Here is a 15,214-nt window from a genome sequence, read left to right as displayed (position 1 = left end):
TTGTTCTTCCGTGTTGCCATGTCTTTCCATCATGGCTGCGTTGCGAGTCTAAAAGACAGCATGCATAGCAGGTAGCGATAAGAATAGCAGTTTTATTGTGTGCCGCCCGGGCCCATAATAATAGTGAATGTGTTATCTGAGGGAGCAGCATGCCACGCTAAGCTATGTGCATGTGATGCATGGCTGAGCAGCATTCCTCCTCCCGAGTGCATGGCGGGGCTGAGATAGTAGCAAGGCGTAGCGGCCTGACTGCCAGCGACAGTGAAGAAGAGAAAGCAGCAGAGAGAAGAGAGAAGAGACGAAGGGTGAGAGCAACACCGGGAACGTGTAGTTAAGTGGAATGAAGTACCCTTTGTTGCAGATAAGATCTTTCTGCTTCCCTGGCTGCCATCGCTAAAGATAATTCAGGCCGGCAAATGGAGCCTATTATGCTATGCTGGAAGACCGCTAAACATGGGCAGAAAAACACCAGTTCGAGCATTTAGGGACTACAGGTTTGGTGTATTCAGGAATGGTAATGGTAATGGTAATGGTTTTATTTCATTTGAACATGCATCAGATTACAATTGAATGCATCCCATAATCAGTTCCCAGTTCCACATGTCCAAAAGGAGTAGGAAGAAGCAAAGCTTATTAAATCCTACCCCTCCATCTGGTACTTTTACAATCAGTAACTGTTACATTTGTTCACTTCCTGCTTTCCTAATATAATTTAAGTTTTTTAAAATTTATTTTATTATTTTTTATTTATTCATTTTTGTTTTATTTTTTAAAATTTTACGTTTTTTTCATTTAAATTTTTTTTTTACAATCAGTAACTGTTACATTTGTTCACTTCCTGCTTTCCTAATATAATTTTTTAATGTATTTTATTCATTTTATTTATTAATTTTTGTTTTATTTTTTAAATTTTTAAGTTTTTTTTCATTTTTTTAATATATATTTTTTACAATCAGTAACTGTTACATTTGTTCACTTCCTGCTTTCCTAATATAATTTAAGTTTTTTTTATGTATTTTTTTTTTAATTAAACATTTTTTTACAATCAGTAACCGTTACATTTGTTTACGTTACAAGTTTTCTAAATGTATTTTATTAACTTTTAACATCTTATTTTTATTTTTATTTTTTAACTTCATTTTTGTCCCGTACCAAAGTATGAGGTGATATGAGCATCCAATGACATAATGGGTACCATAGTAAGTGTCAATATAGTGATATATATAGCACATCATGACTGGTTCAAGACTCTTCATCCTTGTATTTAGCAAATTTATTTTATTTATTAATTCATTTTATTAAATTTTATTAATTTTTTTTTAGTTTTTTTAAAAAAATAATTATTTTTAATTTTTTGTCCCGTACCGAAGTACGAGGTAGTATGACCATACAATGCCATATATGTCACACTTAGGGAGTGGGACGGAAGAGAAGGCTGACGTGCGGATCCACAGTGGGCTCCATGCTCAGGCGGTCACCTGACTTCCAGCGGGGTTCATATGCCCCGGGTCCCGGGGTTCTCTGGGGTATATAAAGACAATGTTAACACACGTTGAAAATAGGACGACTTAGGAGAAAACAACTCACTGGATGCACGCCGTGAAGCCGCGGAAGCTTGGATTTGAAACAGGAAGTGATGCCTTTTCCAGGCTTGCTTGGGGGATCGTAGACACAAGGACCAGGACCTTCTTTCTGAAGGAGTCATATGATCTTCATCATTCTTAAAAAAATAAGTTCAAGTTCTGTATTATTTATATTAGATTTCGTTGGCTTTTTTTTTTAGTTTTTTTTGGGAGGTTTTCCGACATTCCGATTTCCGGAGTGTCAAAGAACAGACATTCCTATACAGCCACCGTGCGAATCAGACAGATGGGAGTAGTGCTCATCAGAGGAATGGCAGCTACCATTCAATGCCGTTTGATCCCACGAGCCCATTGACTTGATCCAGGCCGGACCGCCGACTCCCGAAGGTGCTAATGCAGGCGTATTTAATGGGAGCTGCTGCACACGCATTCCCTGTACTGACATTCCGGAAATATCATTGTGAGCTCGGAGATCTGCCCGTGATAGACTGCGATCGTCACACGCGGGATTAGCGTATGAGCTTAACCTTTGACAACGATTGTGTCTCAGAGTCGGAAAAACGCTCCCAACTCGGCAGTAATAACGCCCTTAGCGCCTTTCCTTCTGTGTCAACACTCGGCAGCTGCCAACAAGTGTCAAATATCTCAGTTACTCGCGCGGAGGCACCGTTACGGCCGCGACACAACGCAATATGAGCCCAAAGCTGACTCCCGACCTTCAAACGGAGCAAATCTTCCCATCAGACGAGCGTGGAGATGGTTTTTCTTTGCTTGTCATAACCTGCTCATGTGCATCTTCTACCAGATAGACATCACAGTAGCGCCCGACTTGTAACCAAAACCCACTGAAAGGCTTTTGTCATGCAGCCTTTTCCCGGACAATGGAGTGATTAGTGCTAATAACGAGTGTTGGAGATCAGATACCTACTGGAGGAAAGGTGATCCTTTGCACTCTTGACCGAAACATCACATGTCTGCAAGTTGAGAAGATAAAAAAATGATCAAGAAATGCGTTCAATGTCGTTTGCAGCGCTGAGGTTAGGAAGGTGAAGTGTTTACTTGCAGGGCGTCTTCTCCGCCGCTTTCACTGCCACGTTATAATCACAAGGCGAAGTGTCGATGTGCTGCCACGGGGAACAGACACAGGCCTTCAAATAGCTATAGCAGGGGTCTCAAACACGCGGCCCGTGGGCCAAATGTGGCCCGCGGGAGACTAGTTTGAGGCCCCTGCCTTCATATGAAAAGTTAATTTGTTTCATTTGTTTTTTGATTTTTCTATTTTATTTTGTGTCGAAAAATAAAAATTTACATTAAACATTTATTTAATAATTTAATAATAAATAAAAATTCATTTGTTTCATTTGTTTTTTGATTTGCTTATTTATTTTTCCATCTTATTTTGTGTCGAAAAATAAAAATTAACATTAAACATTTATTTAATAATTTAATATTCAATAAAAATTAATTTGTCAATTTCTTTTATTTGTTTTTTAATTTGCTTATTTATTTTTCCATCTTATTTTGTGTTGAAAAATAAAAATTAACATTAAACATTTATTTAATAATTTAATAATATATAAATATTAATTTGTTAATTTGTTTCACTTGTTTCATTTGTTTTTTGATTTGCTTATTTATTTTTTCATCTTATTTTGTCAAAAAAAATTAACATTAAACATTTATTTAATAATTTAATATTCAATAAAAATGAATTTGTAAATTTGTTTCATTTGTTTTTTGATTTGCTTATTTATTTTTCCATCTTATTTTGTGTTGAAAAATAAAAATTAACATTTAACATTTATTTAATAATTTAATATTCAATAAAAATGAATTTGTTTCATTTGTTTTTTGATTTGCATATTTATTTTTCCATCTTATTTTGTGTCGAAAAATAAAAATTAACATTAAACATTTATTTAATAATTTAATAATAAATAAATATTAATTTGTTAATTTGTTTCACTTGTTTCATTTGTTTTTTTTATTTGCTTATTTATTTTTCCATCTTATTTTGTGTCGAAAAATAAAAAGTAAGATTAAACATTTATTTAATAATTTAAATAAAAATTAATTTATAATGATTTATAATAATTTAATGTTTTATCAGAGCTTTTCCAAAAAACCAAAGCACTGAAAAAGTGTAGGGTATAGCAGAAGCATTGAAGACTATTATATATATATTTATTAATGTTTAATATAATTAATATTTATTAATATTTTTATTATATTTTTATTTTTTTCTGTTTTATTATTTTTTTTTATTTTTTTTAAATTTTATTTTATTTTTTTTACCTGACACAGCCCAGCCTCACCCAGACCTTAGCTCCAGTGGCGCCCAGGTAAATTGAGTTTGAGACCCCTGATCTATAGCAATATAGAAATAGATCAATATGGCAAATCTTATGATGTCTGCTGAGTTTGATGTCGGCCGATACCGATTCAAGTCAAAAACGCAAATATCGGCCTGATATATCGGCCGGCCGATGTATCGGTCGATCCTTAGTTCAAATACTTATGTCGCTTGTCATTCCATTATTTGACATATTATTATATCATATTTTTTAATATTATTTTGCTATTCATACAAAGCCTACCTTGTCTCGGACGCCCAGAGTGACAATGTCAGGCCGTGGACACGTTTTAAAAGAGTAGGACATCTTGCGCTTTAGAAACTCTTGGGTGGGGTCGCTGTGGTCATACGCTCCAGGTAGCAACAGGTCCCCTTTGGGCAATCCCAAAACCTCATGTTTTCGACCGGTGCCTTTGAACCCGTAGGTCTTCCTGACGGAGTTCAGGTCCGCTTCCTCAATGAAGTCTCGGATGTAGTAGACGCCGGGGTTCGGTGTGTCCTGAACGTTACACAAGTGGTCAAACTGTTGTAACATTTCAAATCACCGTCTTACTCCGTCCAACCTCGGCAACCATGGTACGTTGCAAGACAGAAAGCCTTTTTGCCTTTGCCATCGGGAGTTCATGCAAATGATACAAAAACCAAACCATCACGTCTTTGTGCCTCTTGTGCAAATAAACCATAAAAGCCACAACAAAAATTGTGTTTTTAAAGTCCTTCAGTATATATAAACAATATAATGTAAAGTAATGTATTGTTTTGAGAAGTTTTTTTTAAGGAAATGTCAATTTCAGACTAATTTCAGTGAAATGTGCCTTTCATTGTTACGTATTTTCACGGTGAAAACAACAAGATAAACATGTTTTGGTGCCATTTTAATCCATGTCCTGAAATTACAGTACTCATTAATTGTGAGATTACCTTTTGTCAAATGTTTCATTTTAATTTGGTCCTTGTACGTCATTTACTTATGCATGGATTATGTGTATTTGGTGCTTATTATCATATGATATATGATTATATGATGTTTGCTATGGTCATATCACCTCGTACTTTGGTACGTGACAAAATTTTTAAAAAAATAACAAAAATAAAAAAATATCTTTAATTCAAAAAATTAGAAATAATTAAAAATGTACAAAATAAAACAAAAATTAATAAATAAAAATTTATAAAATACTTAAAAAAATTAAATTATATTAGGAAAGCAGGAAGTGAACAAAGGTAACAGTTCTTGAACCAGTCATGATGTGCTATATATATCACTACATTGACACTTACTATGGTACCCATTATGTCATTGGATGCTCATATCACCTTGTACTTTGGTAAGTGACAAAAATAAAATAAATAAAAATGTGTTTTTATAAGTATTATTATATGATATAATATTATAATTATTTATTTATTTAAAACATTTTAAATAAATAAATAATTAAAAATAATAATAAAAAAAATAATAATAAATAAAAAAACATAAAATAAAAAACTTAAATTATATTAGGAAAGCAGGAAGTGAACAAATGTAACAGTTAGTGATTGTAAAAGTACCAGATGGAGGGGTATGATTTAATAAGCTTTGCTTCTTCCTACTCCTTTTGGACATGTGGAACTGGGAACTGATTATGGGATGCACTCAATTGGAATCTGATGCATGTTCAAATGAAATAAAACCATTACCATTACCATTACCATTACCATTACCATTACCATTACCATTACCATTACCATTACCATTACCATTACCATAATCAACTATTAATGATTTTGATGATAAGAAAACAAAGTGGGCAGCAGGAGTACCTTCAGTCCTACCAGACACCACCGACTTCGGTCATGCAGGTTGGCCTGTACGTAAACAAACATACGATATAAGCCAGAGACACACTGTATTGTCTCCTTTACCCTGACAATATTAAATGATCCCGATCAATCTCCATTAATGAGGGTCTTACCTTATCGGTTCTGGTACCTTTCCGAAATGGTAACATGTAGTCGACTGGACTTTGTTTGTCCAAGAGGCCTTATACTGCACTGCTCCCATTGCAGTACCATTCACTATCTGGCTGCCTGGAGATCCAGTGACACCTTAGCACCATTAAAACTGTTACTATAGCAGCGACTCCACCATCAATCAATTTTTCAACAAGCCGGTCCTGTTGGTGGAGAGCTAAATTTAGACTCTTTGGTTGGTGGCTTCCACTGAGAGTAAGACGATTGCAATAGCAGGCCGAGGCCCAGAGGTAGACGCGCAGTGCAAGATATGCTTTCCAAAAAAAAACAAAAACGCATTTATTAAAAACAGAAAAATATACAAACTTTTTCAGTGCTTTGGTTCCGATTTTCTACAATAAAAGCTCTGATAAAACATTCCACTGTAACAAATATCTTAATTTTTATTTTTCTGCACAAAATAAGATGAAAAATAAATAAACAAATCAAGGATAAAGAAAATCAATCAATCAATCAGTAATAAATAAATATAATAATAATAATAATAAAATGGCAAATAATAAAAACTTAAGAAACCACATATAGTTGGTGGGTAGACAAATGATTTTTTTCAGATTAAAATGAACAAAGCATTATTAGAGCCCTGTAGACATGACAAAACACGACTATAGTCACATTTATACTCTTTTTATTTACAACATATTGCGCAACTGCAGGGTCTTGAGACACATGCTAACACGCAAACTAGAGAGCTAGCGACCTAAACGGTAGCCTTCAAGTTGTTTCCTTTAAACTTCAATAGCCAAAAACTTACCACTTCCACACGGATAGGGAGGATAACTATTAACAGTTATTTAACCTTTAACATGAACATGAATCAAACGTAATATTTTTTTCTAGGTACATGATACCATACAGCATCCATATCAAACTTGCGCGGGCCGCACTGACATTAAACTTTCATATCAAGGCGGGGGCCTCAAACTAGTATCCTGCGGGCCACATTTGGCCCACGGGCTGCACGTTTGAGACCCCTGTTGTATAATAAACGCGCAGTTCTTCGGCTGACCAGTTTGTAGTTGGATTTCCACATATCAGGGCACTGGCCTAGACAGTAAAATATGCATAAAATCCACAGAAGGCCGAGCCAGAGGTCCACAAGAGTGCTTTTATTTTGTCAAACAAACGTTTATCTCTGCAAGCTAATGTAACAAACTCAACTGGAAATTAGAAAACAGGTACACCTCTATTTACACCAGTTTCCGCTCCACCACTTGCACCGAGTGACTGGGTTCAGATACCAAAAAAAGTAAGACATGAGGCAGGTGACACGTCGCCATGCCAACACACAAGCTGTGTAGTTAATGGCAGCACCTTTACTATAGTAAAAGTACCCAAGTACACATTTCAATGCAGCTTTTCATCCTACTCGGTGTGTTTATTTCAATGACAGAAAACAAAATGGCATCTGAGCTCATCTTTACATTAAGAGGCATTGGCTGATGCTCCTCAGTGCTTTTAGGAAATAAGGGAACTTGGGAACTATTTCTACTAAAACACAGCGCCCTGCCCTCGATACAAAAATAGCAGTTGCAGGGTACACAAACTCAAAGATCAATTAGGACCGAGAAAACAAGACAAATTTTCAAATCCGTGTAGATTGTAAATTTTATTGGAAAACAAAAATATACAACTTGGAATGGATTATTTGAGGCATGGCCAAAGGCCATTTAAAAAAAAAAAAAAAAGAAACGAGTGAGAAAAACATTAAAAAGCATGGTAAGATGAGTCATTTTCTGGTATATAGAACAGCAGATACAAAAAGTTTGTACGAGTACCTCGGAGATACACCCGTGTCATTTTTTTTGCAGTAGTGCAATGCTGAGATTTGCCATATATACTTTTGTCCATAGTCCATGCAGAGTTTCAACTCCTCTACATTGTTTCCATGCCAACGGTGTTGCCAAGTGACAACCAGCTGACACGTTTCCAATGTGGCCTCGCCGTGGAGGGCCCCCCCCCCAGTTAAGATTCGGTACTCCGGCTCCCAAGGGGGGGGCCTCCGCAGGCTTCCATCTGGTTGTATGACAGCCCGTCACTCAAACACCATGACAGCAAAAGAAAGGGACATGGGGACAAGAGCCTATGCAGTTTACATGCAGTTCCTTTGGACAGCAGTAGGGGGCGGGACCAAGGGGTTCAGAAGATTTTACAGATAAATTACACAAAAGAAAAAAGGCAAATTATTTATATACCAAATCTGTACAAGGCCTTCACTTCGCCGTCATCATTTGTACAAACTCTGCGGGGGAGGAAGGAGTCGGGAGAAGGGAGGATTAGATTTGGAATTTCAGAGAGGAATTATAACAATAACGCATCACCAACCTTCATAGTTGACCTGTCCGTCTCCATCGATGTCTGCTTCTCTGATCATCTCGTCTACTTCTTCATCAGTCAGCTTCTCTCCGAGGTTTGTCATCACATGACGCAGCTCGGCAGCACTGATGTATCCGTTGCCATCCTGAACGCCGCCACGCAAGTCAGCCAACATATTTCACACTCCCGGGAGCGGCCGATGTGTGACTGCGGACTTTACCTTATCGAAAACACGGAACGCTTCTCTGATCTCCTCCTCGCTGTCTGTATCCTTCATTTTCCTCGCCATCATGGTCAAGAATTCGGGGAAATCTATCGTTCCGTTCCCTGAAAAACAAAAGCCATCGATGAGGGCGTTCCAAGTGTCTGTGCTAGGGGGGGGGGCTTTTGGGAAGTCCACTCACCATCAGCGTCGACTTCATTGATCATGTCCTGCAACTCCGCCTCTGTGGGGTTCTGACCGAGGGAGCGCATGACGGTGCCCAGCTCCTTGGTGGTGATGGTGCCATCGCCATCCTTGTCGAAAAGTGAAAACGCCTCCTTGAATTCTGGCGGCAAAAGTGGGATTGTGAGGTGGGGGGGGGGTCGGGGAGCAAAGGAATTACATCACTTGTGTTTCCTGTATCAACTCAAATGTGTTTTGACTTCCAATGGCAATGTTTACAACTAAAACACGAAACCAAAAGGCCAGAGTCGGCAGCTAATGAGGGATGTACGAGCATACTACATCAGCTGTGCTTCTACCTACTCCTTTCGTCCGATGTCAAGTTTGACGCATGTTCAAAATACACTAATACACCTGTTTTTTTGTTTTTTTTTTTACTATGTGTTGCCTTCCTTGGAAGGAGGAACAATGTGTAACACCATTCCACTGCAAAAAGAACACGTGGTAGTCGGCTTCCCAGTCGCTGACATGAATGAAAAGCCAAAACCAGACCCATAACCTCACACTAACATGAAGTACAGCAACAATTTCGGTGGTAATTTATTTTACAAACTACTTGACGTCATCTTGGAAGGCAAATTCTAACAACAAACGAATAGAGAACAGGCTGAATAGGTGTAAGATATGCTAACACAATGCTTATTCAACTACTGGAAAAATTAACAGAAAAGGTGTCCAGTGTTTATGTAACAAACAGTTTTTTCATGTATAAGTCGCTCTGGAGTATAAGTCGCAGGAACAGCCAACCTATGAAAAAAAAGTGTGACTTATAGTCCGGACAATACGGTATTCGGGCCTTATGAAAGCGCAGCCGTGTCCAATTATGCAATACCACATTAGAAGCAGTATTCTGCATAGTACTTTGGAATAAACAACCAACAGCACCCGGGGATAACCTATCGTCTGCATTACATCTTAAGAACAGAGAACATTTATGATGAAATGTTTCCTTGAAGCACCCCTTCCATGTAGGACACACCCCGGGGCAAAGGACACCTCATGAGATCCTCCCTGCCGGATTACATCATTTAGAACATCGCAATGCTACGTATTCCATGAGGGAATCCACCAATGCTCTGGAGGCAGCGAGCCATTCCACATTTTCTTCATTCCCAGTTTGAAAAGCAGCAGGGTCGCCTTGAGGAATGCCTTATTAGGCAAGAATATAAAATCCAAGGATCCACACAACACAGGCCGGATGAGGAAAGCGGGAAGATCAATGCACTTGGTGGCTTACCAGCAATCTGCTCTTCTGTAAGCTGATCGGCCTGGAAAAAAAAAGCATAGTTAAAATGACAAATGAAAAGCTATTCAGAAGCAGCACATCCATTGGTTGCATTTTGTAGTGGCGCTAAAGGCTGCTGTTGGGCGGGCATCATGACGAATCCCGAGGCTTGACTACTTGTACGGGAGGTGTGCTTCCCTTTTACACTGAACGATTTAGGACAATTATATGGACACACAACATAGCAGTCGCCTTGGTAAACAACCTCAAAACCCATTTAAAGACACACATGCAGCGCGGGTCACGTTAGATTGCGAAAAAAACAAACAGTCATTGAACGCAACATCATAAAAGGCACTTGGCAGAGGCTAGAAGATGCACTTTACAGTAAAAACCGTCCCAACAATGACGCACCGCTGTCACAAAACCTACGACACCCGCATTTGTGTCAAGTCTTTCTTTCATACAAATACAATTTAGCTCATCTGAGCATCAATCACAATTCGTTGTTTATTTAGCCAGCACTGCGGACAATTAGGCAGCACCGTTAGCAGCCCCCCGCCGATGACGTTATAATTCCTTTCTATCATTTACAAATGTTCTTCAAAAATTCAAATTGTGCTCGTTATTTGCTCTTACCATTTCGACGCAGTTGGGAGTCCTTGTTCACGACACAACAAAAAAAAAATCCTCAGCACATAAGCTCGCCACTCTGCCCGTCCGTTTGAACCGTTGAACACACCACCGCTCAGACAACTGGGCTCGCCTATAACGGTTATCTTAAACTCCGCCTCCTTTTTATATCCTTCCGCCGGCTGTCATCTCTACCCCATTGCCCAAATAAAGATATTTGGATTTCATGAAGTGAAGGACGTGCGCAGAGTTTCACAAAATACTAATATATCCCCGCGTGTATATTTTCCATGGTTGAGACTTTCATCGGATGAATGAAACTTTGAATCAATGTCGGTCTAGATTGCAGCGCATGGATACTTTCTGCTTCTCTGTGATGCGGCACATGAACTAGCGGAAAGGAATGGCGCGTTGTGATTGGTTTGTTTGTACCTGCAATGCGTCACTCCCATGCTCCGCTCGACGCTGCATCTCCAGCCATGGACATCCTGTCACTAGCGCCTGGTATGTCTATGCTCATGGACACCACCCAAAGGCAACTCCAAAAGACGACGTTTTGGTCAGTAAATGTCGTCATCGACTATTATTTTAAAATATATATACATAAAATTAGCTATTTCCTCAATATAATGTCATTGCGCTCACACGTTTTAATGACACACCAAGTATCTGCATATATGACATGCACATGTAAAGTGTGTGAATGTGTTTTATTGTGAATTAACATGTCTCGGGTGTAATTCTGCAGCTACAGTGCGAAGGGAGTATCTGATAGCATGAGTGCTGATGCTTGACTGCACTCCTGTCTCCCAGTGGCCACCTGTCTCCGCCCTGGGCCAATGGGATGAGGAGGAGGAGGAGGATGAGGAGGAGGTTGAGGGGTGCAAGCGAACCACGAAGAACCACGTTTACACTCGAAACATCTACTGAACGTCACAGCGGCTCCCGCTTCCAGTCTGTGGTTACGCTAGCAGTCATGTGATCAACACTGAGCAGCCTCAGATCTAGACATCTTTCCCTGCATAATCTCCAGCTTGTTGGATTGTTCTTAATAAGGAGCTTTCTGTCGCCGCGGATTATGTAATTCCGAAAGGTGACGGCGCAAAGGCCGGAATCTGTCACAAGAAGCAGATAAGCCGGAGCATGTGTGAATGAACGGGGGATGGCATGTAGTAGCGTGTTAGTTGGGATTCTACCTACTATGCGTAGCCTGGCTTTGCAGCTGCAGTTAATTACTACACAAGTCTTGTTCACAACAGATTACTGTTGGGTCATAAACACTTCATCATGACAATAGCTCTTTTTCTTCATCCGCTCAGATGTTTGCATCCTTGATGTCATGCTCTTCATGTTCTCCAAAGACCTGATGCAGGACAAAGATGATTGCTGGTTAGAGGTTAGTAAGGAAAGCCCAAGAGACATCACTTGCCAAACTTCATTCATTCATTTTCTTCCGCTTTTTCCTCACGAGGGTCGCGGGGGGTGCAGGAGCCTATCCCAGCTGTCTGTGGGCGAGAGGCGGGGTACACCCTGGACTGGTCGCCAGCCAATCACAGGGCACATATAGACAAAGAAACATTAACACCCACATTCATGTGGGAGGAAACCGGAGTACCCGGAGAAAACCCATGCATGCAAACTCCACACAGAGATGGCCAAGGGTGGAATTGAACCCTGGTCTCCTAGCTGTGACGTCTGCGCGCTAACCGCCCTGACAAACTTCAAACAATCAATTTTTATCATAAAAGCCAAGCGTGATTTTTTTTCATGCATATTCATTCATCAAATCACATTTTAACATTATTAGAGCCCTCTAGACATTAAATAACACCCCTATAGTCACCTTTACACTCCTATTACTCAATATAGTAGCCATAATAAGAGAAAATAAGCAATTTGAGACATAAATAAAACTCGTACTTGTGTTTGTTGCTGGAATTGTGTTCCCGTTCTAGGGGACAAGAAGTGACATCGGGGGTTCAGAGTTGAGTTTTCACTTGGCCTGGGTTATGGATGCAACGGTATTGTGCCGGTTGTGAGATCAACAGTAACTGTTGTTGCTTGTGTTAAAGTGACATTACTGACACCTAGTGACAAGCGTAGAATACTACAGATCATCACAACATCTTTGAACGTGTCCTCAGATTAACTTACATATATGCCTTTTAAACCAGTAATAGGCTGTATGCAAACACAACACCAACAGCGAGCTAGCAGGAGGGCTTCAAGGTGTGTTAAAAGGGATCTATTATGCTTTTTCCACTTTTCTGACTTATAAATGTCGATAGAATGTTGTATTCCCGTGTTGAACGATGCCAAAGTTTCAGATAATGCCGTTTACGCATTTGGAAGTGAGCCCTGAGAGAAGTTTGGGATGGCTCTGAATGCTCGGTTTCAGAGGGCGTGTTCCAACACTGGCGGTTTGTGATGTCACAAGTAATGGAACAAAATTGAGTGTATGTGTAGCATTATAGAATGTGCATACAGGGTGTACATTTTAAGCTCAGAGTCTGGAGTTGCTAATAGCTTTTTCCCACTACTCGAGTTTAAGGTGGTCGTGCAAAAAAATTAGAAATGGTCACGTAAAAAAAATAAAAACGCTAAAATGCTAAAGCTAATTACCACTGAAAGACATCTTGAAGTTCTTTTTTTGAGTCTGGATCCAACACATATGGCTGTATGTTAAAAGCGGACATTTTAAAAAAGATACATCGCCATTACATACCGTTTATCAACTCTCAGGCCGTGGGTGGAATAAATGAAAACAGATACATCTGGAATAAAATAATCAAAATACATCTGGAATAGGTGCAGATTCTGGAAGATCTAGAAAGCTTTCTATACTGGTTATTGTGTGTAGCGTCTCTAAAAAAGTCCGCAACTCGATAAAAATGGCCGAAAAATTAGCTTAAAAGCTAGCTTTTAAAAATAGTCATTTTTATGACTCAACTACTGGTGGATTTTGGTATTTGCTGGTGGTATGCGTACTCTTTATCAGCTCTTTGAATATGTGACTTCCAAACATAATCATAAGACTCCTTATCAGTCATAACCTGACCCAGAATCATTGAAAGAAACGGCAGCTTTCATTTCCTTCCAATTGGGGGTCAAAGTTCACTCCAGTTGATCAGTCGAGTGTTTAAAGTTAAAGTTCAGCTTCATCTTCATGAATGGCCTGTGACACCACCTGACCTTGCAGCAGTTAGCATTGTTAGCATTGTTAGCATTGCACCGCTGCTGCTTAACATGGAGACGCTGAACAATGCTAAAAATATCTTTTTGCACGATGTAAGGACCACGAGGGACAAATATGAGACGTCGATGCTTACCTGTGTAACATAAAGACAGCATTATAAATGAATGAGGTTTGGTAATGCACCTGCTGCTTCCACGCCGAGGGAATGGCTCACCTTTCATGGGGGAGAATAGAGGGTGTTTGCACATGGCTATCAACGAAGACCATTACATCATGTGCATGTTTCTGCTTAATGCGTGCCTTGTTTGTTTTGCCTCATGTTTCTGTATGTTCTGTACATCACGTGCGAATGTTTTTGTGCATCGATGGTAAATTCCCAACATGGAATGAGTGCGATCGTTTGCAGATGAATATTTAATGACATCATGGACGGTTTTACAGTGGTGCAATAACAGTATTAGGTGTATAAAGTCCAACATCAGACTAGCCGTATATGAGCCAATCCCATCAGGACGCTGGCCTATACCTGTTACTGAGAAGTGACTTGTTTTCTAAAATTACAACATGAGGCAAAAATGATTAATGGCCTCAAATCGGATACGAGGATTTGCTGGGGTCTGCCTGTTTCAATCATGTTGTGGTGAAATGGATCTGGCGTCAAGCGTGCACTTCCTTTTCCATCCCCGCCACCTCGTTTGTGTTTTGCGGCCTGACATTAGATCAGGGGTCTCAAACTCAATTTACCTGGGGGGGGGGTACAGGAGCTAGGTTCTGGGTGAAGCCGGGCCGCATCAGGTTTTCAAAAAAAAAACCAAAACGCATCAATAAAAAAAACTATCTTCAATGCTTTTGCTTCTGCTATTCCCTACACTTTTTCAGTACTTTGGTTCCGCTTTTCCACACCAAAATATCTGATAAAACATTCCACTGTTCTCAAATATCTTACTTTTTATTTTTCTACACAAATATAAATATTTATATAAATATAATATAAATATTTTAATATAAATATAAATATTTTTCTATACACAAAATAAGATTTAAAAAATAAATAAACAAATTTAGAATAAAGACAATAAATCAATCAATCAGTAATAAATAAGTAAAATAATAATAAAACAGCAAATAAGGAAAAACAATTTTTTTTTCAGATTCAAATGTACAGTATTAGCAGTTATTTAACCTTTAACATGAACATTAATGAAACTTAATAATTTGACCCAATTAGCAAGTTAGCATCGTACTCAGTTCCATCTGGGAGCAGCGTCGTAACTTTAACAACATGTTTGATGAGATGCTTTACCTTGACGTGTATTTTCCGTTTTATTCCAAATCATTTCCTGCATTTATTTGTACCCAGCGTCATAAGCCTTTAGCTTCATTGCTAATCCAAAGCAAAACAGGGCGGGGTAACAGTATGGGCGGGGCAAAATCATGTTAATGGTGTCCG

General features: G+C 38.9%; 2 protein-coding genes across 2 annotated transcripts; both read right to left on the bottom strand.

Moving 5' to 3' along the window:
• Positions 1–1,410: 1,410 nt before the first annotated feature.
• Positions 1,411–5,927, bottom strand: stpg4 (sperm-tail PG-rich repeat containing 4). Its single transcript, XM_058050516.1, has 7 exons — positions 5,892–5,927; positions 5,752–5,784; positions 4,181–4,435; positions 2,643–2,707; positions 2,512–2,557; positions 1,588–1,692; positions 1,411–1,521 (listed from the first exon to the last, which is right to left on the bottom strand). The coding sequence occupies exons 1-7, from the start codon at positions 5,925–5,927 to the stop codon at positions 1,411–1,413; spliced, it is 651 nt and encodes a 216-aa protein (XP_057906499.1).
• A 1,612-nt stretch (positions 5,928–7,539) lies between these two features.
• Positions 7,540–10,715, bottom strand: calm2a (calmodulin 2a (phosphorylase kinase, delta)). The gene is made up of 6 exons (XM_058064306.1): positions 10,575–10,715; positions 9,948–9,978; positions 8,670–8,813; positions 8,486–8,592; positions 8,275–8,410; positions 7,540–8,191 (listed from the first exon to the last, which is right to left on the bottom strand). The coding sequence occupies exons 1-6, from the start codon at positions 10,575–10,577 to the stop codon at positions 8,163–8,165; spliced, it is 450 nt and encodes a 149-aa protein (XP_057920289.1). The 5' UTR covers positions 10,578–10,715; the 3' UTR covers positions 7,540–8,162.
• Between the last annotated feature and the right edge of the window lie 4,499 nt (positions 10,716–15,214).

Source organism: Doryrhamphus excisus, chromosome 2, assembly GCF_030265055.1.
Source record: "Doryrhamphus excisus isolate RoL2022-K1 chromosome 2, RoL_Dexc_1.0, whole genome shotgun sequence".
In the NCBI taxonomy this organism is placed as follows: Eukaryota; Metazoa; Chordata; class Actinopteri; order Syngnathiformes; family Syngnathidae; genus Doryrhamphus; species Doryrhamphus excisus.
The sequence above is the reverse complement of the archived record's forward strand: the minus strand, read 5'-3'. Positions and strand labels throughout refer to the sequence as shown.

Coding starts and splice junctions, on each gene's coding strand:
- stpg4 (XM_058050516.1), bottom strand. CDS start 5,927: ATGTTACCATTTCGGAAAGGTACCAGAACCGATAAG. Junction 4,436..5,751: donor ACCGAAGTCGGTGGTGTCTG/GTAGGACTGAAG, acceptor TGTAACGTTCAG/GACACACCGAACCCCGGCGT. Junction 1,693..2,511: donor AAAGGATCACCTTTCCTCCA/GTAGGTATCTGA, acceptor TGACTCCTTCAG/AAAGAAGGTCCTGGTCCTTG.
- calm2a (XM_058064306.1), bottom strand. Junction 8,593..8,669: donor CAATGAAGTCGACGCTGATG/GTGAGTGGACTT, acceptor TTTGTTTTTCAG/GGAACGGAACGATAGATTTC. Junction 8,411..8,485: donor CGTTCCGTGTTTTCGATAAG/GTAAAGTCCGCA, acceptor GGCGGCGTTCAG/GATGGCAACGGATACATCAG.